At 36.6% G+C, this 26,771-nt stretch overlaps 2 protein-coding genes across 4 annotated transcripts in view; both read right to left on the bottom strand.

Moving 5' to 3' along the window:
* tardbpb (TAR DNA binding protein b) lies at window positions 1-12,910 on the bottom strand. Of its 2 annotated transcripts, XR_013192962.1 has the most exons (7): window positions 12,628-12,910; window positions 11,718-11,973; window positions 11,149-11,327; window positions 10,845-10,985; window positions 8,321-8,491; window positions 1,186-2,291; window positions 1-415 (listed from the first exon to the last, which is right to left on the bottom strand). XR_013192962.1 is itself a non-coding variant. In XM_077198044.1 (6 exons), the coding sequence occupies exons 2-6, from the start codon at window positions 11,956-11,958 to the stop codon at window positions 1,797-1,799; spliced, it is 1,227 nt and encodes a 408-aa protein (XP_077054159.1). In that variant the 5' UTR covers window positions 11,959-11,973; window positions 12,628-12,910; the 3' UTR covers window positions 494-1,796. The 2 variants fall into 2 exon arrangements, 1 of the variants encoding a protein (XP_077054159.1); XM_077198044.1 differs by lacking the exon at window positions 1-415 and having other exon boundaries at window positions 494-2,291.
* A 1,587-nt stretch (window positions 12,911-14,497) lies between these two features.
* Window positions 14,498-26,771, bottom strand: part of ca16b (carbonic anhydrase XVI b) — a 90,033-nt gene continuing 77,759 nt past the window's right edge. The window contains exons 15-29 of one of the 2 annotated variants that reach the window (XM_077198021.1): window positions 25,143-25,234; window positions 24,056-24,152; window positions 23,764-23,846; window positions 23,550-23,684; window positions 20,648-20,782; window positions 20,408-20,568; window positions 20,116-20,251; window positions 18,998-19,144; window positions 18,792-18,885; window positions 17,915-17,991; window positions 17,614-17,742; window positions 17,013-17,159; window positions 16,725-16,867; window positions 14,976-15,111; window positions 14,498-14,787 (exon numbers count right to left, since the gene is read on the bottom strand). In XM_077198021.1, the coding sequence (XP_077054136.1) occupies window positions 14,647-14,787; window positions 14,976-15,111; window positions 16,725-16,867; window positions 17,013-17,159; window positions 17,614-17,742; window positions 17,915-17,991; window positions 18,792-18,885; window positions 18,998-19,144; window positions 20,116-20,251; window positions 20,408-20,568; window positions 20,648-20,782; window positions 23,550-23,684; window positions 23,764-23,846; window positions 24,056-24,152; window positions 25,143-25,234 (1,853 nt within the window). In that variant the 3' untranslated portion in view covers window positions 14,498-14,646. Of the gene's footprint in view, window positions 14,788-14,975; window positions 15,112-16,099; window positions 16,679-16,713; window positions 16,868-17,012; window positions 17,160-17,613; window positions 17,743-17,914; window positions 17,992-18,791; window positions 18,886-18,997; window positions 19,145-20,115; window positions 20,252-20,407; window positions 20,569-20,647; window positions 20,783-23,549; window positions 23,685-23,763; window positions 23,847-24,055; window positions 24,153-25,142; window positions 25,235-26,771 lie in introns of those variants that run through there. The other variant, XM_077198022.1, reaches the window with a different exon arrangement.

Here is a 26,771-nt window from a genome sequence, read left to right as displayed (position 1 = left end):
TTTTTGTGTACTCAAACATGAGTTAATGTGTGTTTTATTGTAATAAAGAATCCTATAAACACGACTTTCTTGGGAATATGAAGCTCTATGAAACAATACAGATTATCTAAAATATTTTAATTCAAACATTTTTAAAACATTGACCTGAAAAACCTATGCCTGCATTTGAATACAACAGGCTGCTTTCTCAAAATCAAGCCTAATATCATCTCAGGTTTTCAGATTGAAATGTATTATGCTTGAAGTGTTTTGAGTTAACTGGTGCCCATCTGGAAGCACCTATCAAATTCTGCTACGGTCTACCGTGTCCATGGCCGCTACCAGAGATGCAGAACCACAGCATCCTCCATCTTCCTCCATCCCCAAACGGACTTCCCGCCTGGGGTTCAGTAGCGACCAGCCATATTCCAGGCCCCTAAATGTGTGAATTCAATTAGTTTGGTGGTATTTGCTTTCAAACATCACGTGAAAAACCAGTATGAGAAAATGGCAATCTATTCAAATTAGTTTTATTGAAGCACTCCCTTCATTTGACAAGTCATATAAAATGCTTTTGAAAACACTGAGCAACGTTATCTAGAGGGAAAATCCACAGACATTCACAGCACTCAACATACAGGTCACACTTACACCATCACTCATGTTTTCCCCCTCAGTGTCCACTGAAGATGTCATCCATATCAAAGCTCACACTTACAGGTCAAGTTACAAGAAAAAAAAAGCACACACACCATACAGCATTCAGATGGGATTATAGAAGCAAGACAAAGTATGCATCATCATCATCACAACATTCCACTAACTATATAAGCACATGTCAGTATACTAAAGGAGAAAAGCAAAATGGAACCTAGGGAGACCAAAAAAAAATCTAAATAAAAAAATAAAAAAAATCTTTGAGGTACACATGAACAAAATGTCAATTTGGGCTCAATTAAGGGGAAAGCTGGGAAGTATCAGCAGCTCTCATTCATTCGCTCACCAAACCCACCCACTGCAGTCACATTTCGGCTCGTTCATCGCACTCGCAAGTCTTTTCGTTCGTGCGCTCCACACTTTCTTCGCTCACTCGCAGCCTTCTCACTCTTCGCCATATCACCAATCGCACTCAAGGGTTGTTTAAAAACGTCACTTTCTGCGCACTTCTTGTCTTAAAAAGTGGATTAAGAAAAAGGAGACACCCACCGTGTCATCGAGCCGTGCGATGAGAGCATATAGACATGGGGAGGAAGGTGACATAATGACCTCAGCCACACTGTGCTGCCATAGAGGGCGCTCTTCCCAGGCAAACCCCACAGATGTCAACTGCAGAAGAGATTTTGATGAAGGCTTGTTTTAAAGGGTTTCCATAAAACTGGACTGAATCATAAAGCTGAATTTACAATATGTTCAGGTTTCAACCAGATTCTTTCCAATGCAAATGTCTTTTTTTTGTCCTAAATAATGACAAATGTACTTTAAGGATTATGCAATTCTCATGCATTTTCAGATATCCACAGATTGAACAACATGCATTACAAGAATCCAGTTGAAATGCTTAGTTTGCATCGACCAAGACAATACAACATTGGGGGGAAAAAACATAATTCCAAAGATGGTACATTAATGTAGCACCTTGGTTAACATCTCACTCTAAACACTAACTTAAATTCCATTCAGTGTAAAAAACATTCTTTTTTTTGTCCCCTGTCTCCCTTTTCACCAATCCCCACCCCCAAACTCACGTGACAAGATAAGTCTCTCGGAAAATACTTACCAAACGCACTAGAAATACAACACTTCAAACGCAAACCGATTTACATACCCCACCCTGACGACTTAGACTCCATACCAGTGCCAAAGCTGGAGTTAAACCCACTACCACCTGTGGTGGAGTTAGAGCCGGAGCCCCAGCCGAGAGCAGCTGTGCTGCTGTAGTTGCTGTTCCCTGCGCTGTATGGTTGGGGCTGGTCCCGAGGGGCACTAGTGCCGCTTGTGCTTGTGCCAGATGCACCTGACTGATTCTGCTGTGCTAACATTCCCATCATACCCCAACTGCTCTGCAGGGCAGCCTGGGCGGCAGCCATCATGGCTGGGTTGAGATTGAAATTGTTGAAATTTCCCAAGCTGCTGGAGCTACTACCCCCCATGCCACTGCGGCTGGCTCCAAAACCCTGTCCCCCGAACCCATTCCCAAAGCGCCCTGCCCGCTCCATCATCTGCCTAGTGTTGTTGTGTTTTGGCTCAGCGTTGGAGATGTGGACGCTGATGCCCTTCACGATCAGATCTTCTCCACATAGGGAAGCAGCAACCTGGAGGAAAGATGAAAAATATTAATTATGATCAGAAATGCATGAACAGGTGATTTATCTATCCAGAATAGAAAATTCCTGAATGCTGAAAAAGTAAATATAAATTCTCGGACCAATACAAAATCACCACAAACAAGACCTTGAATTGAAACGAATTCATATGAGCGCATTTACACAAAGAGCAAATTCATCTAGCCACGTGGCCTGTATCTTGCGTTATTTCTTTTTACAGTTTTAGTTTAGTTTCTTTTTTTGTGAACCGGTCTTTATCCCTGGTTTATCACCTCAAAGTGCCCCTATTGTGCTTTTTCAAGGCCTGGAAGAGTTTGGTTTGTGTTGTACACATGTTGAGAAGACACTGTTTTCTGCACTGCGAAAGCAAATCCACTTTGCATGCTAGGGCTGCACGATTTGGGGAAAATGTCATTGATATTATTGAGGTCAATATTGTGATAAAATAAACAAATGGTTTCATGAGTCGACTTGCTTGGTTCTCAAGGAAAAGGCACACACAGATTATGGATAATGCTGAAATTAGAGATGCACCGATTACAATGTTCTATGCCGATTCCGATTTTTCATGAGTTTGGCCTGCCGATACCGATTTTAGACGATTCTGATTTAATTTTTTCTAACCACTTTACAGCAAACACAAATATTTATTTTCTATCTTTTCTTTAATAGAACATTTTACATAGAACATAGAGCATTTTTTTGAACAAATAAAATAAAACAGAACTATATAAATTATTACTCCTCGTGTGGGAAATTCACACGTATCTAATAAGTGCAGTGTTATGGTATGGAAGAACCATTTTCACTTCCAATATTCAACTAAAAAAAATTTGATATATTTACTTATTTAGGAAACTAAACTTCTGTATGAAAACAGGTAATGGCAATAAAATAATATATAAATGGCAAATAAAAATAAAATGAATATAGCCTTGGAGAATAAAGATATTTCTCAAAACACACAGGCCTATTGCAATCACTTGTACATCAATGGCAAGTTCTATTTCATAAACAGTTCTTCTCTCATTTGCCACATGTCCAGCCAGGCTAAACAACTGCTAAGCTCGGGCAAGTGGAGCAAGTGCAGGGAAACGATTGGGAAATAATACAAATAATTTATTTTCTGACATAGCCTCCTCCAGTTCTTGTTAAAACACACCAGACACGCAAATTCTGTGCATTTTGGGCACTTTTTGGGTGAAATCATATTTATTTTGTCCAACAAAAGTGTGCTTTCACTTTAATTGAGCGCGAGCAGCATAGCAAAAATAGACTGCGCCAAAACCCTGCTTCACACGCGCTGCTCCTGCTCGACGCTCACGCGCTGCTCCTGCTCTCGGTTTGAATGCACTCACTGATAAACATGCACGCGGGAAAAAAAAAACGCGCTGCTCACGCTTGCGGTGTGAAACGGCCGTAATTCACGAGGTTTCCTACATGTGCATTCCGTGTGCACGTGTGGTGCTCATGTTGCGCGATGTTAATCATGCGGCGCCCGAGTGCATTTGACCGACAAAAAATAAATTTTTAGTATGAAACAAATTATCTGCAAAATCGGTTTCAAATAAACTGTGCTGCAGATATTCTGTATCATAGCAACGAATCGTCTCAACTGTAAAAACGCAGTGCTGCCAAAACGCTCAAGTGCCCACAGCTAGGCGTTTACAGCAGAGCGTGTAGCGTTTTCAGCTGGCTAAAAACGGTTTGGTGGACACACGGCCTTATCCTTATTAAACTTACAAAAGTTCTTTAGTCAAGAGCAGTGAGCGTTTTCTCTGTTCCCTTTGTTCTTTTATTAACTTTAACGACAGAGATAATTAGTGGCTACTGTGTACTGTCCCTTTAAGACCAGCTGCTGCTGACAGAGATGCGGATCTCATACGCGCCTCATTCTCTCACGAGTCACAAGCAGTGGCGGTTCTAGAGGGGGGGCCGGGGGGGCCCGTGCCCCTGTGACAACAAGCTCGGCCCCCCTTGTGGCCCCCCTAAATGTGGAGTGTGAAATAATTTTTACAAAACTGTTTTTTTTGCTATCGTTGTTCGTTGTATCCGTATTATTTTTTTTTATTATTCTATCTTTGTGGATTTGCTTGTTCACGTGACAATTCGCATCACATTCGCGGGAATCGCGGCAGGATAACGTCTGTCTCCTGCACGCGAGAGAGGAGAGAAGGAGAAAGCTGGTAAATGTCAGTTCAGTTGCAAGTTCATTCTTTATGTGCGTATCGGGTGTGCGATGTGTATTGTCTATTATGATATTGTAATCAATGTTTTAATTGTATACGAGGCACCGTGAGCTGACATCGCATTTGTCTATCGTCCTTTCACGGCTGTGTGCGGTTCATAGGTAGGCTATGTCCCCAAATTAGTTTATGTCTTATATTTATATCATATTATGTTCTTATATTAGAATATCAGATCAGCAAGAGGGCCGTTTTCCCGTGCACAATTGCAACTGTGATATTGATGTTATACAACAGTTAAATTAACAATAAGTTAACATTGGGAGTTACTTTTTAGACACAATATTGTCAATATTGTTTGTTTTCCCTTTATTTCGCCGACTAGAATTTCAAAATGAAACCGTAGCAGAGTCTCAATGCAACAGACAGCGATGATTTATTGACTGAAATCCGCATTTTGAAGGAATCACTTGCTCCTTTCCCGAATGAATCAGCTGTTTGAACGAATCGGTTGAATGAATGACTCCCTCAACTCGCTCATTAAGACCGTGACTTGCCGCCGCCTACTGGCGGTTTTAGTTTTATATTTAAAGTACCCTTTAATTAGAAAATTACAATTAGAAATCATTTCATATTTAAATATTGATTTAAAAAAAAATCTCATAGCTTTATTTATGCAATTATAAATGGAGTGTAAATATATTAATCCCATTTCTGTGTCACCTCTAGACTGCACTGCAAAGATGGATTTTGATTAAATTATTTAATTTGACTGGTAACAGTGGTAATGTATAATTATTGTATAATTAAGTATTATTGTATAAATAAGTATAATTACTGTATAATTTGAATGTTAGTATTTGACATAAAAGGTGATTCATAACTCTAAATAAGTTTAGAAAGAATGTCCATATATAGGTGAAAATGCCCCTGGAAATCAATTTAAGGTGGCAAATTAAATTAATAAAAAATTATTTAAAAAATTAATTTCGGTCCCTGCTGTTAACTGACCACTGCATAGAATATTAAAAAATATGAATATCTTTGTGAGTCTGCTATCAACAACAGGCCTAAACCAGCCATGTCACCAGCACATAAACACAATCAGTAAAATATCATCTAATTATCAACAAAACATTGAAAATATCGAGATATATTTTTGTCGATATTGCACAATGCACACCCCTAATGTACGGTATGAATTTTGATTTCTTCAGGTCTTAAAAAGCCTTAAATTTGACTTTAAAAAGTGTGCAGGAACCCTGTAAACGGTTAGTAGTTACCTAGCAAGTCAGTTATTTTCAGTAAATTAATTAATAAGCTTCTTGGTCCCCATTGCTTTTGCTCTATAGTTCTCACCAAAATGAAGAGAAAGAAGGACATCATGTCAATTACAGTTACTCTGACTAATACTGAATATGTAATGCAAATGCATTGTTGAATGATTATAAACATGGTATTTTGCCTGTTAATGCCTGCAGTGCAGTGCAGAAAATGATATGACAACAATAAGGTCTAAATGTAACTGGCCCCTCTAACAGTACAACTGGCCCCAGCTTGGCCCCCCCAGTTGAAATGGTCTAGAACCGCCACTGGTCACAAGTCTTTACGTTCATCACAAGACTGCTCTTATGTTATGAAGATACTCTTATGTTATGAAGATACTCGACAAAAAGACATTTTGGCATAATTTGGGGTGTTATTGTTTAGGGTTGTGCGGATAGACGATAGTATCGTGTATCGACGATAGTCTGAGATTTCGCCGATGGCAAAACCTCACCTTTGACGATATCAATACGATAATTGGCTCGTTTTATGAACGTATTAAATTATTATTAGTAGTAGTATTATTATAAAGCTAGTATTGTTATTAAATTAATATTAGGAACTACAATTAATTTGCCTTGCCTAAATTCATAACGACATCACCGCATAGCCTAACACTTGCGACAACACCGACACGCGGGACTCCTCTAAGAAAATGTTTTTAAAACAGAACGAAAAACTAGGCCTACATCCCACATCAAAATTGAATTGCAAGGTGATCCATTTACAAATTGTCAAGAGTGCTTGTTTTAACAGACGCACGCATATCTTATACAGATCCAAGATGAAAACGGCATCGTTGTTCATCAGTATTTTGTTTCTATAGCAAATTAAAGTTCACGAACACAGCACAACTCTGCCATCTATGAAAATCAAAAGCAGCTTCAAACACTTGTTTAAGAAGAAATATTCTTCTAATGTTTCACTGTCATCATATAGGTCCACAAGAGAAATATTAAGCCAGTAAATTAAGATAGTCGCCGTCGTCTCTGAGAGAATGCGGCGTTAATGCAGCATCAGATTCTGAAAGCTCGATCAGTTTCTACTTTCACTTTCAGAGAATGAGTGCGTTTACATGCACGTTCCAACACGATTATTCTGAATAAACTGACAATGCATGTGGTCATGTAAACGCATTAACCTGTTTTTCTTTATCGGAGTCAAGTCATAAGTTTAAGTATAAACCGGTCGACTCAGCTAGATTTCTGCCCCTTACTCTGATTTCTCCCGGCATTTAAAACCCGCGTTCTTTGGGCTTATTGAAGTGCGCATATTGTGAAGTGCATCCAGACAGAGAGAGCACTGGTGGGAGGACATATATGCAAACTCTGACTCTTTCTTGACCTTAGAAATTATTAAAACGTGTTTTCATCTCGTGCAGAAGTACAGTCAAAATGCTGCATCTGTAACGGCATGAGAGGATCATGTGTGTCCGTAAATTTCCTGCTGTCATGTTGAAATACTCGAGTCAGATACAAAAATGATTAGGATCTATTTTTTTTACCTCACTATACTACAGGGAAATAACCTGATAGCCTAGTAATAAACACTCCACCTTTGCTAGCAAAATAAAAAAATATTCTCATATAAAATGAAGTAATAAAACAAGCAAATTAATGAGTAAATAATCAAGTTAATAATCAAATAAGTAAGCCCCCGTCCCCTCACGATAATATCGTGTATCGCCGATCTCACAGGCTGACGATTGGACGATATGAAAATGGAGCATATCGCCCAACACTATTATTGTTCGTTCAAGCGTGAAAGAGAACTGTATTCCGGCGTGCTGTCTTGTGCGCACGCATGATACTGGCGCGCGTCCTTCTGTGAGTCACAGTAGGCGTGACAGTCTTTTTTGTCTTGTCGCGCATGAATGGTTTAAAAGCATTTGCATGAATAAGAGCGGGATCATGTAACACTTGCCAAATGATGACAAAAATTAACAGATGCTTTGTTAATAGCCCTAATTTGTTTAGGCTTAAAAAAAAAAAAAAAACCCGCGGCATATAATCGCATAGGATTGACATCGCGATTGCGATATGATTAATCGTGCAGCACTATTGCATACACTTCCAAACGATGAGGACTAGGGCTCGAATTGATACGGTAAAACTGACTGCATCATTACAGTTTGTGTCACAGTGTATACAGGTGCTAAGGAAGATCCAGAGCTGAAATTCAGATATGGTAATGGGAGTTTTGTTTCTGCCACGCGATGTAAGCGGTAGACCAATCGCAACAGACTGGGTCGTCTGACCAATCAGAACAGAGTAAGCTCTCGGAAAGGAGGGCTGTAGAGAGAATGAATCCTTTTTAGAACCATTTCAGACACTGATAAATGAGGTGATGCTGCAGTGTACATTATGAGAAAAGTTTTTTTTTTTTTTTTACATTGGATGCATATATGCTAATTGCAGGAGACCTCCAAAACAAAAATAGGAACCTTTAAAATAGCATAACAGGGCACTTTAAGATCAATGAGAAGAAAAAAAACCAATAGCTTACCTGGTCATCTGCAAAGGTGACGAAAGCGAACGCCCTGAATGGTTTAGGAATGAAGACATCTGTGACCTCCCCATATTGCATGAAGAACTGACGGAGCTCATCAGCGCTCATGTCCTCTGTGCAACGGCCCACAAATACTTTCCTGCTCCTCATTGGTTCATCTGGACCTTGCTGTTAAATGTTCAGACACATCATTTTGTTTAGCTACAAACTCTCACCTAAAAGAGAATACCTGACACTTTATTTATAAATGTATAATTGATTAAAAGTAACAATTTATCATACACTAGAGCTACAGAGCATACAGAGCTGCACAATTCTGAATTTGAATTAAAACAAAAATGTGTTTAAAATAGAGATCACGATTCTGAATAGACAACAAAACATGTAATTTACTAGAGGTTCTGACTAAATGTTAATTGCTGCAGTCTATTTAAATTGTTTAATTAATCTGAACAATTTAAAAAACGGTGTGTTTGAATGAATGATCAATTTCTTGATGAATTGGCGTTTTAAATCGGTTGAATCGATGATTCAATGACACTTTTTTTATCGGTCACTTGTCACCACCTGGTGGCGTAAAGATTCAATTGATACAATCGTTATTTGAAGCGCCAAGTTACTTTCAAAAGATGATTTGCTCAATTTTGATCGCTACCGTAGACATCAGTGTTTTTATTCGAATTATAAACTTTTATCCCATTACTTCTGTGATAAGAATATTTACAACACAGAAATAACAATACATACGTTGTGGTTGAAAAAACTGTTTGTGAAGCTGTTTCATACCTACAACTAGGGATGGTCCGAATATTCAAAGCTTCGGAGGGAAATACATTTTTTTTAAAGAAATGAGACTTAAAACATCCATTTCGTAACAGACATGCGTGTTTATTTGAGCACTTACATCAAAGAAACAATACACTAAAGCCTGTAAAGTATTGAAATAAATATCAGTAAATAATGGTAAATTAAATAATATAATAAAGTTAAATATAAAAAAAAAAGTTTTATATTTCCACACAAAGACGCATGATATAGACTAAGCCTATACCGCTCTGCGCTTTGAGAGGGATGTGGGACACGAAGAGGAAAGAGACCATCTTTTTTCTAATCTCTTCATGTTTTCTACTTGTTGTAAAAGCCAGTCTGAAAAGTGAATTTTATCTTCCTCAGTTTCAAGACATTTAGGCTTATGTTTGATTGTGTGCTGCCAGGGAAACCGAAACTAAAATCACCGGAGTGTGTGAAAACGCTTTTTACAAATTAACTTGACGCGCCTCACCAAGTCTAATAATAAGCAAAAACTGTTAAAAAGAATTTGAAAAAACTAAGTATAAAATTAGGCTACAGATCTGTCCTACAGTGTGTTTTTTCTACTTTACCACAGTAAATAATGCAAATATAATAGGCCCAATAAAAAGCAAACAAAAAGTAGAAACGTTTATAATCCCCTGCGAAAATGGGTGAGACGCGAGTGAAGATTTGGGAAAAGAAACAAGAGATTCCATGTCCAGTGGAATAACTAATGGAATATTGTTAAATTCTCTGATAATCGGGAGACCAGACCGCAAAATACAAAGCCGACAAAGCCAAAATTTATAGGCTCATGCACAACTCTCTTATTCGTCATGAATCTAAATGTTTCCATGGCTGTGATGTAACATTAATTGCGAACCTATTGTTTATTTTGTAAACAAAGTTTTGTGCTTCACTCGCAAATATATTTATTATATAACGAGGTTGGGTTCCTTCAACTGTTCATCCTAATCAAAACAGCTAAACTATATAAGATAATTGTAAAAAAAGTATTGTATTTCACCAAATTTTATAGTGTTTACATTTTCAAGCGCGAATGAGAACCGTTTCAAGGGGAATGCCAGGTGTGCGAAAACAAATACAAAAAACAAAAACGAATATTCAAATCCCAAAATTTAACATCAAATACCAACCCACCAAATGAATATTCAGGTCCAGTCCTACCTACAACACGACAACTGCTCTCTCTGGCTCAGCGGATGCGCCAAAACAGATTTGAATGTTCCAGTGTTACTTTATCAAAGGTTTAATAGACACAGATGAATTATTGATTGCGGTCTTTTAACGATAAATCGTGCAGCTCTAATATACTCTATCGTTCAAAAGTCTGTTAAGTAAATTGGTCAAAGTAGAGACAATTATAATGTTACAAAATTTATTTTAAAAGTATCATGATTTCCACAAAAATTGATGATAAACATGTTTCTTGAGCAGCAAATTAAAATGATTTCTGAAGGATCATGTGACACTGAAGACTGGAGTAATGATGCTGAAAACTCAGCTTTGCCATCACAGGAAGGAATTACATTTTAAAATGTATTCAAAATGGAAAACATTAAACTGTTTAATATTTAATATTTCTGTTTTTTTACAGTATTTTGATCAAATAAATGCAGCCTTGGTGAGCACATGAAACTTCTTTCAAAAACATCAATAAAATCTTTAACCCCAAACTTTTAAATGAAAAAACAAAAAAGACACTAACCTTAGAGTTAGGTAGTTTGCAGTCACACCACCTGCCGTCAATCATGTGCCGCTGCGACATCACCTTACCCTGAGACTCCCAGTCACCAAACCTTACAAACCCAAACCCTTTTGAATTTCCCGTCTTTACGTCCCGCTTGACCTAGTGTAACAGAATCAAGTCAAGAACAGAATTCATACCAGATCCAATCTGACTTGAAGAATGACAGTCGAGTCTAGTTCTATTTTTAATAGCTGGATAGCTTTCACCAAAATATGACAGTACAAAGACGATCACATCATATATTTATATCAGTATGTTTTACCTGCACCATGATGACTTCTCCAAACGTACTGAAGTAGTCTTTTAAGTCTTGTTCTGTAGTTTTCCATGGTAGACCTAACACAATCAGATCTGAAGTCTTCTGATCTCCTCTCTTTATCTTTGTTGCAGAAGAAGCATCAATCTCATCCATCTTCCTCTTATTATCTGGCAGAGCCGTTTCTAGAATCGAAAAAAAAACACTTGTTACATGTTTATATATCCAAACCATTAATGCGACAAAAACAACCCCAATAAATCAAAATGCAGTGCATTTTTACAGCTAAAGATAGACAAGAAAAAATACCAAAGAACATGTTTGCAACACCCAAATGTGCTCAACTATGGTTATGACATAACCTCACTGTTAAATTATAAAGCACATGCCTAAATTAACCCTAAAATTATACAATGACCTCTTTTGCCTTTGAGGGGGAAAAGTTAGGGTTAATAATGTAATTTTGTATATAATAAAACATGACTTTTGACCATTATTAAAATGTTTCTGAAAACTTTTATCATATTTATATTAGGTCCGAGGCCTATTGTAAGTGAACATAAAACGTAACGTACCCTTGGGGTAATTGACCACATAGACCAGGTTTCCCCAGCCGTTCTCGGGGGCGTGCAGGATTCCGTCCACCAGGCGAACTCCCCTCATGCACTGAGACACCGGGCTCCGGTAGCGCAGGCCACAAGCCCCTGGAAACTGAGCGGCCACCGTGGACAGCAGCACCGTGCCGTCGTCCTCCGACGGGATCTCCATCGGCTCCTCGTTCTCCTCCTCCGCGACGCGAATGTACATCTCGGCCATCTCTCCTGAGTCGAGCTGTTGGTTAGTAAATGTAATTAGTGGCGCTTCAATCGTGAAAGAATTATTGTGAACCGAATCATTCGACTGTTATCCTGTCTTCAAAGACTGACTGACTATAGCGAACCAATAGCAATCGAGTGCGGGCTGTGAAGGATCAATATAATTGGTTGACACGCGGAACGGCCACGCCTTTTCACTGAAAGAGCCAACACGGAACTGAACGAGACAACGTTCGTGAAGGAAACATGTTATTGAAAATCGAAATGTAGGTTATTCTTGTTAAAATGGCAGATTTGTAATAAGAATTTTCTAGGTAGAATTGTAGAGACTAATTTAATATGGAATAATAAGTAGTATTTACACTTGTAATCCGCAGAGAGAAAATTTGTCATTACGATGTAAATAGCAAATGTGTCACTGAATGAATCTTTCTAGTGAACTGATTCAAAAGAATCGAGTCGTAAGGTGAATCAATATCTTACCGCTAGTTGTAATGTGAGCTGACGGCCGTGCTCGCGACTTTAGTAACTACAAGGGCTTGCGAACTCGCGAATCATTATTGCTAAGCAACAGTAAAATACTGCCTCAACCGACAACTAATAGGTCGCCATGCGATGTAAATACATATTCATGTGTGTATTATAATGAAAATAATTCAATTAACCTTACCAATGAACAACTGCTCGGATCCAGATATTCCTTTGTTAGCGCCACCACGCTCCTCGTTCAGAAAAAAATTAACTGTTAGGATCAATGAATGAACCAGTTAACACAACGTTCACGGAGAACGATACTCTCAACAGTGTCAATTTCTACTCTAATTAGAATAAAGCAAATCAACGCAGTCTTTGTAAATAATAGTAAGACAATAATATTTCGTATCATACAACTCATGCGACACTATTTTCGTATCAAGATGGCATCACATAGTCATGAAGGAAATACGTCACACGTGGGCGAGCTCACTTTTAAATGTTCACGGGTAGAGAGAATGGAAAATAAACATTGTTGGTATGCCATCATGTTTGCTTTGCTTGAAGATATATGCATAAAATATAATAACAACAAGTATTATTTCTAAACAATGTAGGTGGCACAGAGATGGCTGTCATATGTATAGCTAAAACACTTTACCGATGAAAGCCAAAGCGACCGTTCCATGTGCATTAGTGGACTGTTCCCAGTGATATAGTGCTCCTAGTGGTAGAAATGAGTATAATATCCATGTTATTTACTTGACGCAGTGATGTGTACAGAAGTTACAGTGCAATAGTGTTTGTCTAACTGTCTTTAATATTTATGTAATATAATTTCCCTAAAGTCTTAAATGTTTTTACTTAAAGGAATAGTTCACCCAAAAATGAAAATGTTGTCATCATTTACTTACCCTCATGTTGTACCAAACCCTGCGAGTTTCTCTACTCTGTTGAACACAAAAGAAGATATTTTAAAGAATGTTGATAAAAAGACAGTTAACGGCACCTATTCACTTCCATATTAGGACAAAAAATACCATGGAAGTCAATGGGTGCCGTCAACTGTTACAAAAGGCGAGTTATTATCAGCTTGTTTTTTTAAGACTATGTTTGGCTTAAAACTGGAAAAGTTCCTAATAAGTTGAGTGTGTTTCCATTTTTTTTAACGGGGACATGAATATGTACTGCATAGTAGGAATAATATATAACTTCTTTTTTTTTTTGTGTGACAAAACATTAATGAGTTGTAATATGTGTTAAATCATACTGGTTAATGGCCAAAGCAACCCTAACTTCCATCTGTGTATCAGGTGATTATCTTCATCCGAGTTGTTCCATTGACTATACATGAACATTTTAATGGGAATTTAAAAAAAAAAAACTTCTCAGAATGTTGATCCTCTAATTATTCAACAGTAACATCCATCTGTGTATCAGGTGACTATCTTCATTATTGTCATTTCATACATGAGAATTTTATAGAACAGTCACAGTCGTCTTTTTTTCAGGAAAATACCTGTTGGAGGAAGTACTGATCATGCCCATTGAAAACATGACAACTGAAATGAAGGAAACGAGATGAGATTTTTTGATCAATATCTTTATATATTACAAAACCATAGAAATGCTACTGATAACAATATATGTTCACAGTTGCTGTTATGATACCACACTGAAATAATGTATATAAGTTAGACATAAAATGGCATATCTTAATAAATAAAAAAAAGAACATATTAATCTAACAATTCACAATGCTTGACGGTTAAAAGTCGCATCATGATGAGCATTAAGTTGGAGCTTTTCTGTGTACAGTTTTCATGGATATGAGGCTGATGTGTGTGTTAATGTGCTGTCGCTGATCACCCTCACATGTCTGTAGACTTTATCGTCAATAATAAAGTGATACTCGGAAACGGTTTCAACACAATTATCAATAATCAGCTAGGCATCAAGTAGTAACACTGACAGTGTAGTGCAAAGTAGACGGTGTGTGTGTCTGTGTGCACGTGTTTTGGAGAGCAGTTTGTGGCGCTCAGCAGGATAACAAAAAGCAGCAAAAATAAATATCAAAAGAATTTATTTTTATCAGTATATAAAAGCTCTTTTTTGTTGTTGTTTTTTTTTCTTTTCATTTCACCAGGAGTCTGGGGAAAAAGGCCTCATGGAAAGTTCAAGGAACTACTTTGTTCCATTTCATTTTCTGGAAACATCACACCAAGGACTCCATGCTCTCAGCCTGGTTGGATTCATCGATTACCACTATCCCAGTATCCATGTAGCTGAAGCCAAGTCTGAAGTCTTTACTGCTAACCAGGCTGAGCATAGCCTTGTAAAGGTAGTGATAGTGCTCCTAAAAGAAGTAGAAAGAAATAGAGAGAAAAAAGGAAATAAATGCAATGAAGGAACATAACATTTTTAAATGGTTTTGGAACTTGAATAAGACTGAGTCAAACTTCTACACGAGACTCCAATGACCTCTCTAAATTGAATTTATCATCAGGCAGACTTTTGTGAGGAGGTTACATTTTGTTAACTTACAATTTCAGTGAAGACACCAGGCCTCATTAGGTTAATCATTTTGGCCACTTGATAGACATCCACAGCACTCTCGTTCTCCAGCTGCTGGGAGAGTGTGGTCAGAGCACAGAACATCCCGGCAGAAACTGCCCCGAACCTGTAACACACAATCCATGAGGCTCTGCTTTTGATTACATAAGGCGCTTTTCCACCGTCAGGCCGAACGGTAAGGGATGGATACAGTTATATTACCACTTGAGCTTGGTTCGGAAGGCACGGTTACAAACCGTTATCAGCCGGAATTCTAACCATACTGGTAGAATGTGTGGTGATGTCGCCACTCGGGATTGGTCACTTGCCTGGCTACCGGTTTCTGTGTAGGTGGCGAAGCGCGCTATTGGAGCGAAGTAAACAGTTACTTCGCAGTACAAAGATCTGATCATCCTCCATAACGCGGTTGCTATTTACATCTCATACCGTCTGTAAACTCTTGTGTTACCCCAGAGGTGGACAATAACAAAGTATATTTGCCTGAGTACTGTACTTGAGTACACTTTTTGAGTATCTGTACTTGAGTATTATTTTTTCTGGAAACTTATGACTTTAACTTCACTACATTTAAAAGACAAATATCGTACTTTTCACTCCCCTACATTTCTATCAAGGTCCTCGAAAGACGTTACTATGTAGCAGCTCTGAAGGTCAGAGGATGATTTTTTTTCTTCTTTAAAATGTGATTGTGTTTTTATGCAGACAGCCTATCAGTAATCACTCTTATAGGGTCACATGAACTTCAATGATTTCCCAGCATTTTCTGAACACTGATCAGTTGATGGCAAAATGGAAGATGACCGTTCCTCGGCGCAGTGCCTACACCCATAGCAATAAAGTATGTTTCAGTTTTCTAAAAAGATTAAGGATTCCTTTTGTTTTAAATGTTTACCAGAAACTAGCCATATCACACCCTTCAAAAACTCGTCGTCCAACCTGCGGAAGCATATTGGGGTGAGTAAACTTTTAATTTCTGGTGAAAGGTGGAAATGGAAATTGTCTGTGCTTTTAGAGCTAAAGGTTCACTATGACGTATGGTCGGTCATCTGATTTTTTAATGGATTTGCCCAACAAGTTACCATAGCCTTGTGGATACACCTCTAACACATAGGAAAGGTTTGGCAATGACATTTGTAGCATGCAAAAACGTAGTTGGGCTAATAATGTTAACTGAAGTCCTTTCAGAAATATGCTTTAGCATATTCTTGTCAAATAAACACAACGTAGAAACCTTTCTTTTCTTCTTATAGTGTGTTTTCGACTTTGTATTTAAATGAGTCCAAGGTAGTCATATGCATGTCGGATGGAGCATCGCTGACTGGCTTAAACCACCATGATGGCACAGCATGCATTCATACAACAATGCGTTGACATAAAAAAATACATTTACTTTTGATACTTAAGTACTTTTAAAAGCAAGTAAAAATCTGTCATGACAACTTTCACTTATAACAGAGTAATATTTGACCAGAGATCTCTATACTTTCACACAAGTAATGGTGTTGTGTACTTTGTCCACCTCTGGCAATGACTGAGGCATTTGTATTACATTCCAGCTCGGTTTTCAGCCCCACAGTGGAAAATGAAACCGTATCCATGCCGGCTGGGCCGGATCGGCACGGAATGGAAAGGTTTAGCATCGAGAATGGTTTGGCCTGACGGTGGAAAAGCGGCTCTACGCCACTACTCATGTTCTATGCACACACACAGGACACTCACTCATCATGCACAATGGTGGGACCGTCCCTCGTCATGGCCTCTTCTTTGATGATGTTGATAAGCTCAAATGTGCTGCTGATGGATGCATCAGGATCTGGCCAATTCGGACATTGGAAATGTCGGACTTCTAGCACATAGTCGTCCTGCACAGAAAATATAAACCTGTTATATAAGCATGTTATACTTATGCAGAAATTAATATGTCCACATAAAGTTCGTCTAATCAAGCAAACTATCTTCATGCAAATTTCCTTTTCAAGAGTCATGCTTGTGTAGTGCGTGAGACACCTGTGTGGCTTCCAGGATGAAGTCGTGGATGACGAGTTGTTCCTCATTAGATAAACAGAGTCTGTCAGTATTAATGAGGGTGACAGTAAAGGCTACGCAGTTCATGGGCTCCTCTCTGCTGGGCCAGTACACAAATTCATCCTCAGTCTATAAAAAGAAGAGCAGGGAATATCATATCATATCAAATCATATCATATCATATCACATCATATCATATCATATCATATCACATCATATCATATCACATCATATCATATAGATTTTTATAAGGCTAACAGATTCAGGTAATTTATAATTGACCTTGTTTCCACATTAAATATTTATAAATTTACAAGCAAATACAAATGATTTTATAACTAGATTGAGGGTGCTCTTTAGATATAGTTCCTTAAAAAAGTTAACAGTATTATAGAAGGTAATAATTAAATTGGAATTGAAGTGTAAGTGCTACGATAACCCGCTGGTATGAAATGTTTTAGAGTGCATTAACAGAACTTACTGAGTATGTATAAAAAGAAAATAAGTTACATAACTTACATAATGCATCAAGCATCCACTTAAAAACTCATGTTCACAAGTAGCTCTTTAACGCTGTACTCACAAGGCTGAGGTTGTCTGGCAACATCACAATAACTTGAGCGTTATGATCCCAGATCATCCTCCAGAAATCTGTGGTCGTGTGGGGAAGAGGATGCTGGGTAATGACAAACTCATTGCTCCTGTAATAGCCCTGTGAGTGGATAAACATTGATTTTATTTTATTCTACAAGAAAATCACAGCAAATGATGAGACAAGCAGATGAAGAGATAAAACACCGGTACGCAAATTATTCATGTTCCATGCATTATTAAATATGATCCAAAACAATGTATAATGTTCCAGTAAAGTCTTATTGCTGTACCATAATGTAGGAGGCATTGATGTAGTCTGTTCCCTTTACTCCTGGGAGGGGAGCTAGTGCCACCCGTGCCCGCTCCGCTGTGGGGAAAAACAACTCACTATAACCTTCACAAAAAAACCAAACCTTGTATTGTATCATTCATTCAATGTGTTTTAAAATACTATTGTTTGCTACAGATTTTTTTAAATTCATTTAATCACAACTACAAATTGGTTTTAGAGTTGGCTTTTATATATATTTATATATAGATATATAGATATATACATAAAAGCCAACTCTAAAACCAATTTGTAGTTGGGAATAAATGATAAAAAAAAACTGTAACTATATATATAGTAATATATATATAAAAATATGAAAATCTAAATAAATTAAAGCTACACAGAATTTTTTTGAATTTATTAAAGAAAAAACTTGTAAAATGTAAACTGAAAATATATCTATGAAAGCTTATTCAAAATATGAATGAATATTATAATAGTATATAAATAATAGTAAAATAACACTAGGCATTCGTTACTATAGTTAAAAATCCTTGGTGCATCTATTTAATAGATGAAATTAAATGTTGAATGAACATTAAACAACTTACAATTGCACTGTAAAAATATAGATATCAACATATTTTACTGTACATTTATAAGTATAATATATATATATATATATATATATATATATATATATATATATATATATATATATATATATATATATATACACACACTCTTGGGGGGTATTTTAAATAGTATTATTGTTAAAGTAAATTGTGCTACTACACTCTGCTACATCTGTATATTGAGAATACAGCAAAGTCTATATTGCCAAGAAGCTGGAGTGTTGATTTTGATATATGGCTTTAGAAGGTTTAGCGACTCACTTGGCAAGACCGTGGAGGTGCGGTTCTTCTCTTTGTTGCAGTCCTTCTGGGCACTGAAACACTCCGTGAGGTGACAATTGCATTGCGTCAACAACTGGAGGAACAGTAACAAGAGCGTCCACAAGGAGGAGCAGGTTAGTCGTCTAACTGAGAAAAACATCTTTATACAATTGCATAGAGACACAACAGAGTCATCTAGTCCAGACCTTAAACTGTTTGTCCATGCGCGTTTGTCCCGTTGGGCTCGGGGTGAGAATGCTGTTAACATAATTATGGAGTTGCCAAGCAGGAACCTCAGTCTCTTTACTAAGCACAGCTTCCATTAATGCATCATGGATAAAGATAAACTGCTCCTGTAGGTCATACATGTAGTCATTAAGACAAACCGTTTTGCATTAGGAATGTTACATCTGAACACTATATTTATGAATAAATATGGGTTTATGTTCAGAATGGCATACTACAAATACATTTTTTTCAGTATGCAGTATGTAGAGTTTGAACAGCATGTAAATGTTCTGTTTGTATGTAACACCCAGACAGGGTACTACATGCCAAAATGTGCAGTATGCAATCAGAAAACACTGCAAACTGTATCCCACAATACAATGGACTTGACATGACCTTACATTTCTAGTATGACGAATTCAAAGTGATTTGACTGGACAAACACAAAATGGAATTTTAAAAAAATGCAAAATAGACTTTTTTATTCTTAAATATGCACCAGTGTTATTTTAGTACAAATACTTATTTATATACTATTAATTTTTTTAATTAATATTATCAATTTGCATTTTCAGTGTTCATTTTAATTTTAGTTTAATAATTTTTTATGTGTTTTTTTAAAATATTACTATTACGGATTAATTTATGTGTATTTCAGTTTTAATTATCTATTTTTCATTAATATTTAATATTTTTATTTTTTTAAAATATTTAATATTTTAATTTAATTATTTCCAGTAAGTAATTGAAGAGCTTCAACCTAAATCAGCAGCTATAAATAAACAATTTATATAGTTTTATAAAACACTAAAATACTTTTAGTTAACAGTAATCACCCTGATATATATGCAACATGTAAAAATAATGAGGTTATGTGATGAAATTTTGTAAATTTTAAAATGTTTGTAATTGCATACAACAGTAGTTCCACATATAATTTTTGACAACGAGCCTGCAGTGAACAGTATATGCTGCACATTATGCAGTGTGTAGTAAGAAGTACACTAATATCCCCTTCGGAAAGTGATTTAAGTGTGCATTTTGAGTGCATTTTGCATTTTGTAAATATAGTGTATTAAATCGAACAGGTAATAACCTCAGTCTGGACCAAGTAGTTACGTTGAGCTCGAATGTGCTTGAGGTATCCCAGAACGTTGACTGTGCCTTTGTCCTTTATCTGCTGCAGCATGCTGTCTATGACTATGTATGTGCCTGTTCTGCCCACTCCAGCACTGCAGGACACAGAGAGAGTGATGGTTTGATAAAAATGACATTGCATTTTGGTACAAAGCAAAGAGTCTCTCACTTCCAAACACTCTGCTGAAAATGATTAGAAATGGGCAATTCACACGCTAGTGGGCGGAGCTTATATTTCCATAGAATAGTACCTGCAGTGAACTAGAACGGGGCCTGTGCCTGGCGTGCGTGCCACTGTAGATCGAGAGATGAATTTGAGGACTGGAAGTGCATACTCAGGTACGCCCATGTCTGGCCACTGCGTGTAATGGTACTGGACCACCAGCCGCTCGTTCTGCCTCCCCTTCTGACCCTGAAAGAGACAATTCAGAGGTCAGAAAGCAGGGTCTAATACAATGCTCTGTAAATGCTCTATGAATGCTCAAATGTACCTTTTTCAGTTTAGTGTTACGTATGATGAAATGCCGGAGTGTGTAGTAAGCATGCACTTTAGTACTCTTCAGAGTCACCATTATGCTCCCATAAACCTCGCAGTTCTCTGACGGCCAATACTGATCACATTTCCTCTGTAAAAACAACAAATACATCTTCTGTTTTGCATTTCAAAATACCAAAGTCTATGCCATATTCAGCCATGTGGAAAATGTGGACAGAATCGCTGAACACAGTCATAACATTTTTTAGTATAATATGAAATATCATGGGATTTTTGATAAATCCAAAGTAGAATGAGTTAATCAATCAAAACTTGATATGGAGTGGTGTCTGTGAATATTAGAGGCCAAAAAAATGCTTGTCTTAAAAATCGGAATCTAAAAAAATTTAAACAGAAAAAACAGAATCCAGAAAAATTTAAATGGGGAAAAACAGATTTTGGAAAAAAAATAAATGGAAATTTAAAAAAAGAAAAAAAAGAAAAGAGGACTATTCTTACCCTCCAGCATAGCTCTCAAACAGCATTTGTACTTATGTATATTAAAGTGCCACTATTATACTTTTTCAGATATAACCTTTCATGTTGTGTGTTATATAGCTGTTTGTGAATGTAAAAGGTCTGCAAAGCTTCAAAGATGAAAGTGCAGCATAATGGAGTTATTGGCCCTCATTTATCAAAAGTGCGTACACCAAATTTCCAGCGTACACCTGGCGTACACCCAAAAACACGGTGACTTTGATATTTATCAATATGGACATTGGCGTACGGCATGCTCAAATCCTACGCCAGGTCAGGAGGTGGTGTACATGTACGCACGCTTTGAGTTAGTGCGGAAATGCGCTGAAAAACAATTCCTAACACCACAAAACGCACTGACAAACTAAAAGATATGAGGAGCTCTTTTCCAAAACGCGATAAACGCCATTTTTAAAAATAAATTTGTATTTTATTTCTATTAATAAACTAGTGTTGTGTCTGCAAAGATGAAATTGATGATCACCATCTCCGTAGTGAACGCGCCTATAGAGAGAGTATATTTCTTTTCGTTTATAATTGTTTCGTTTAAAGACATTTCAAGCTTTCTTTATAGATATATTTCTCATGTCTGTGAGGCATATGAGTTTCGGTTAATTTGTGATGAGATGCGCTCCAGTTCACGTGCAATGCCCGCGCCTCCATGTCATGACTCATGATTATATTGTCTGCTTCTTATTTATTAAATCCAGGTAAGTGGTTGATGGAAAAAATATAAAAATTAAGATACAATTTATACAAAACGAAATTCACTTTAAAGAAAGGCTTTCTACAAAACAAAACTTAATTAAGTGGCCAAAATCATGTCTGAGCATGTCTCCCGATATATTGTGCATCCTATCTTAGCCTATGTTCACTTTTCATAATCAACATAGATGGGGAAAAAATAACATTATTATTTTTTAACAAATATGAAACTAAATGCACTTAGTTAATGGCTACAACACGTAGCCTAATAGTAGGCCTGAATATTGTTATCATTACTTTTCAAGTTCGGCACGAATTACTATTAGCCTAAATGTGTTACTAAATGATTTGAATGTATTTTTAGCATTGTTGTATTTAAGGACTGTATTTGTGTGTTATTTTTAAATTATTTGTTTTATGTGGTGGACAATATTGGAACGTGACATTGGAAATATTTATTTTTATTTTTACTATTTAATTTATTTTACTATTTATTTTGTTTGGCTTTTATTTATTTCATGCAGTTGCACTTATTTAATTTATATTAATTTATAGTATGAGTCCCTGATTATATGTTGCATGTTCTCTTCTTGTTGTTATTTTGTTGTTTTTTTAGACAAAAAATGGATGGATTTATAGCGTTTTGAAAAAAATATATAATTAACTTTGAATTTATCATCAACAATATTGTTGTTTGATTTAATAATAATTTTTCATGATGGTGATGGTCTCGATCTCCAGAGAAGTGTCTCCTCTTTGCCGTCTTCCGTGTGTCCATGGCGTAAAATGAGGGTGTGGGGGAAACGAATATTTGAATATATAGGGGCGTGTTATTCTAATGACGATCGTTTTCAGCCGCGGCATTTATCAAGGGCAGGTATTGCGTACACCTGGATTTCAAAGGTACGCACAGCTTCATAAATCAGGCGGTAAGAGGAGTGTAAGCATAATCTTACGCCAACATATACGCCCGTTTCTACGCAAGAATGATAAATGAGGGCCATTGTCTCCGAAAAGAAAAAAACAATTCTGAACTGCCTGAAACGAGTTGTCAGTAATTCCAGTCTTACTTCCTGCACGAACCTACATAGGTTTGTAACAAATTTGCATAATGCCAGCCTATGGTCTTCATTGGCTGCCTGCGCACAATGTCTACTTTGAATCGCCCTCAAACTTAGTTGCAGCTGAGACTGGAAGAGTTTGGTTCGTGTTGTTGACATGTTGAGAAAATGCAGTTTTCTGCAAATTCCCTTTGCATGCACTTCAAAAGGATGAGGACTCCTACAGGAATTGATACAATAAAACCGACACCCTCATTACTGTTATTATCACTGTGTATCAAGCACTGAGGAAGCCTCCAGATCTGAAATTCAGATATGGTAATGAGCGTTTCATTTCCGAATCGCGCTGTAAACGGTAGACCAATCACAACAGACTGGGTCGTCTGACCAATCAGAACAGAGTAGGCTCTTGGAAAGGAGGGTTTTAGAGAGACTGAATCCTTTATCAAACCGTTTCAGGCATTGTGAGAAAAGAGGTGATGCTGCAATGTGTATTAGGAGAAAATGAAAGTGTTTTTTGATGCATGTAAAACTATTGTAGGAGACCTCCAAAACCAAATTAGGAACCTTTAAAATATCATAATAGAGGCACTTTAAATAAAATGAGTTACTTACCCTGCCTTTCTCCACCAAGTTAGTGATCATGACAATCACAGTGGTGTTCTGTTCCCAAATCATTCTCCAAAAGTCCTCAAATGTGGACTTCAGAGGGCCCTGAGCGGCTATATAAGCCCTGGATCTGTTATAACCCTGAGAGGGAGAATATTTGATTATAAAACACACATTACAGCAACAAGCACACACATGCACTTAGTAATAAAATGCATACGTCTACATAGTTGGCATTGATGTAGTCACTGTGCTTGGAGTCTTTCCCAGACAGTTGCTGCAACTTCACTCTGCTGTGATCATCTGGGTATTAAAAAGCAATAAATGATGTATCATTCACTGCTTGAGATATGTAATCTATTTAGGAATACTAGCAATGCATGCGAGATTGAGAGATGGATATTAATATCTTTTATCTTCATCTTGCATGCACCGCTAACACTTCACAGATGAATTCAGTTTGTTGAAGAAGGTAAATGTTCATGTTTGCCACATAATAATACACAACTCACAGGCGACAATGTTGATATATCTGTTTTTGTGCTTGTTGTCTGGGTGATTTGAATGTTCTGCTGTAATCTTCATTTCAGACGTGCAGTGTTGAACCTCCTGCGGGGAAGGTATGATTTCAAATTAGTTATAACTTACTTACAGACTACACTTGGTCCACAATTGCTTTTCTGCAGTACAGAGTTATGATTTCTGTGTGCATTGAATACCCAGATCTAAAGCGTACTAAGTAAACAACACAGCAACTTGCACATTTTCATCTTCCATTTCCCATGTGACAAATTAAAATGGAAATAAGAGCAGCAATTTAAAAAAAATCTCCTCGACTCAATGTTTAATTCGACTGTCAAAAGGCTTTACTTTTACACCAACTTGGATTAAAATTAAAATTAAAATATTTATCTCTTATAATTATGATTAACTGGATGCCACTTGATGGTTTAAACAAGAGAACAATTGTAGCATTCTGAATACAGTCCTATCAGATTTGTTTTCTGTTGACCATATTACTGGTAAATTATTTAAGACTCATTTACAAAATAATTAGTTCATTATTACAGTAATTAGCCACACTTTGATTAGAATTTACATATATTGCCCCATTTGTCCAAATCATTTAATTATTGTCACATCAATGCAATTTGAAATAAATTTTATACTGCAGCATAATAATTAGCTCCCCAGTGAGCCGTAATGAAGCAGATATTAATCTACCGTGCAGATTTCGTTTCCCTATATCTGTAAAACAAAGCACCTCTGTAACGAATCGATATCTACCGTATCGCAGTTACTGGTAATTGTCAAAGTTTTTAAGTAAATCTTTTCTAAGAGTCCCAGTTCTTGTTTTTGAATGTGTCCATACCGGATTGTGATCTTGTAAATGTTTGCTGTGGGCATGAACCAGACTCAAGCTTTCCTGCATTCCTGCATAGATTCCTCCAGCAAGAGGAGTGATTTTAATGATGCTCTCCTCTCTAATTAGTCCTTTTCCCACAGCCATCTGTGCCTCTGTGCTACTGGGAGCACCGGTACATGTACAGAGCACATACACACATTCTCGCATGCTCCTACTACAAAGGCCATACTCACATCGAACTCCTGAGAAAAGCCATGCTGGTTGTTGGAGTACAGCTCCATGATGCGTTTGATGAACTGCTTGACTGGCACAGCCTCCAGGTCATCTGAAACACAAACCATACATACTATCATACCACATCTGCCAATTTAAACACAAACTTTTCATATAAATTGATGACAACTGCATTAAAAATACCTATTATCTAAATATTTATGATTAAAAAACGTATTTTTAACATGTTACTAAAATATTATTTTATTATTTTGGGTTTTACAATACATTTTTTTTTATTAAATTATTATTAATGAATTATTATTAAATTAAATTATACCCAAATACACTATTGTATTATGTAATTATTTTTGTAAATATACTTGAAACATCAGATAAATATAATTTATTTTAATTTATTTTCAATAAATACATTGAAATACCATATTTCACAAAATATTTAATAATATACCTAAAAACATCGGATTAATGGAACTGACATACATTTCGCAACACATACATTGTTTAGTGACTGCATAATAATGTATGCAGTTTTTTCCATTAATTAGTTCAATTATTAATTCAAGACATTTTCATTAAATGTATATTTGTAATTTCAAAATTATTATAAAATGTTTATTTTATTTTTATTTATTAAGCACTTTTACACAACTGACCTAATAAAGTTCTGTACAATATCTAAAACACATAAAGACAACCATAAAAACACAATACTAAAACCATACTTAAAAGTCATTAAAATGTCTAAATATGTCACTTTTAAGGAACAAACCTCTCTGAAAAATAAAAGTTTAAAGAAAGAAAGAAAGAAAAAAACATCCTTGTTCCAAAAGCAAAATCCATACGCCCTACTTTTAGTGGCCTCACTTCCTGAGTGATGATATTTGGTCACATCTGTGTCATATAAACCTAATCGGTTATCTATCAAATAAAAGGGTCTGGACTGATGGACTATTGTCACCTAGAATGGCCATACAAAGGTATGGTTCATTACTGCCCATGGAAGCACACAGCTGGGACCGTATTTAAAAAAGACCAGAATCCCCTGGAGCATTTACTGCTTCACCATTGTGAAGGATGATCAAACACACATCAACTCAACCCCACTCTATATTCAGTGTCTATACCATTAACACAAGAGATTCTATCGGTCTTATTAAATCACTGAGACATGCACACACAGACTTCTTCTATTTAACGGGATTGTTGATTAGTTCTCTATTACGACAGAGACATTAAACTATCACCTCAAACGGAGTTCTCATAAACATTAATGGCTACGTTTTACTTCTTTTGGCTTACAGTTATATAGACCTGTCAGTCAAGAGCTGGACTGCGTCATACGAGGAGAAAGGAAGACAGGAAAGTAACTGAGAGAGAGCAAGAGAGAAAAGAATGGCAATACTGACAGCAGTTCATGCAATTTTAGAAAATCATGCACTACCCAAATTGAGCAATCAGACTTTCCATTCGTTCACTGAGAAACAGTAACACACGGAAAATAAAATATGCATCCACTCATCATCCGACAAAACGGCAAGATAGGAATTCTGATCATTCAAAGCAATAGAGCTTTTAATCTCACTGAATCAACACTGAACTGATCTCAACTGAATAATTACTGTTTA

Source organism: Siphateles boraxobius, unplaced genomic scaffold, assembly GCF_051911475.1.
Source record: "Siphateles boraxobius isolate OS27281-9 unplaced genomic scaffold, OSU_SipBor_1 41, whole genome shotgun sequence".
NCBI lineage: Eukaryota > Metazoa > Chordata > Actinopteri > Cypriniformes > Leuciscidae > Siphateles > Siphateles boraxobius.
Note: the sequence above shows the minus strand (reverse complement) of the source record. Positions and strands in the feature narration are given on the sequence as shown.

Coding starts and splice junctions, on each gene's coding strand:
- tardbpb (XM_077198044.1), bottom strand. CDS start 11,958: ATGGCCGAGATGTACATTCGCGTCGCGGAGGAGGAGAACGAGGAGCCG. Junction 10,986..11,148: donor GAGAAGTCATCATGGTGCAG/GTAAAACATACT, acceptor CTGTTACACTAG/GTCAAGCGGGACGTAAAGAC. Junction 8,492..10,844: donor GCAAACTACCTAACTCTAAG/GTTAGTGTCTTT, acceptor AACATTTAACAG/CAAGGTCCAGATGAACCAAT.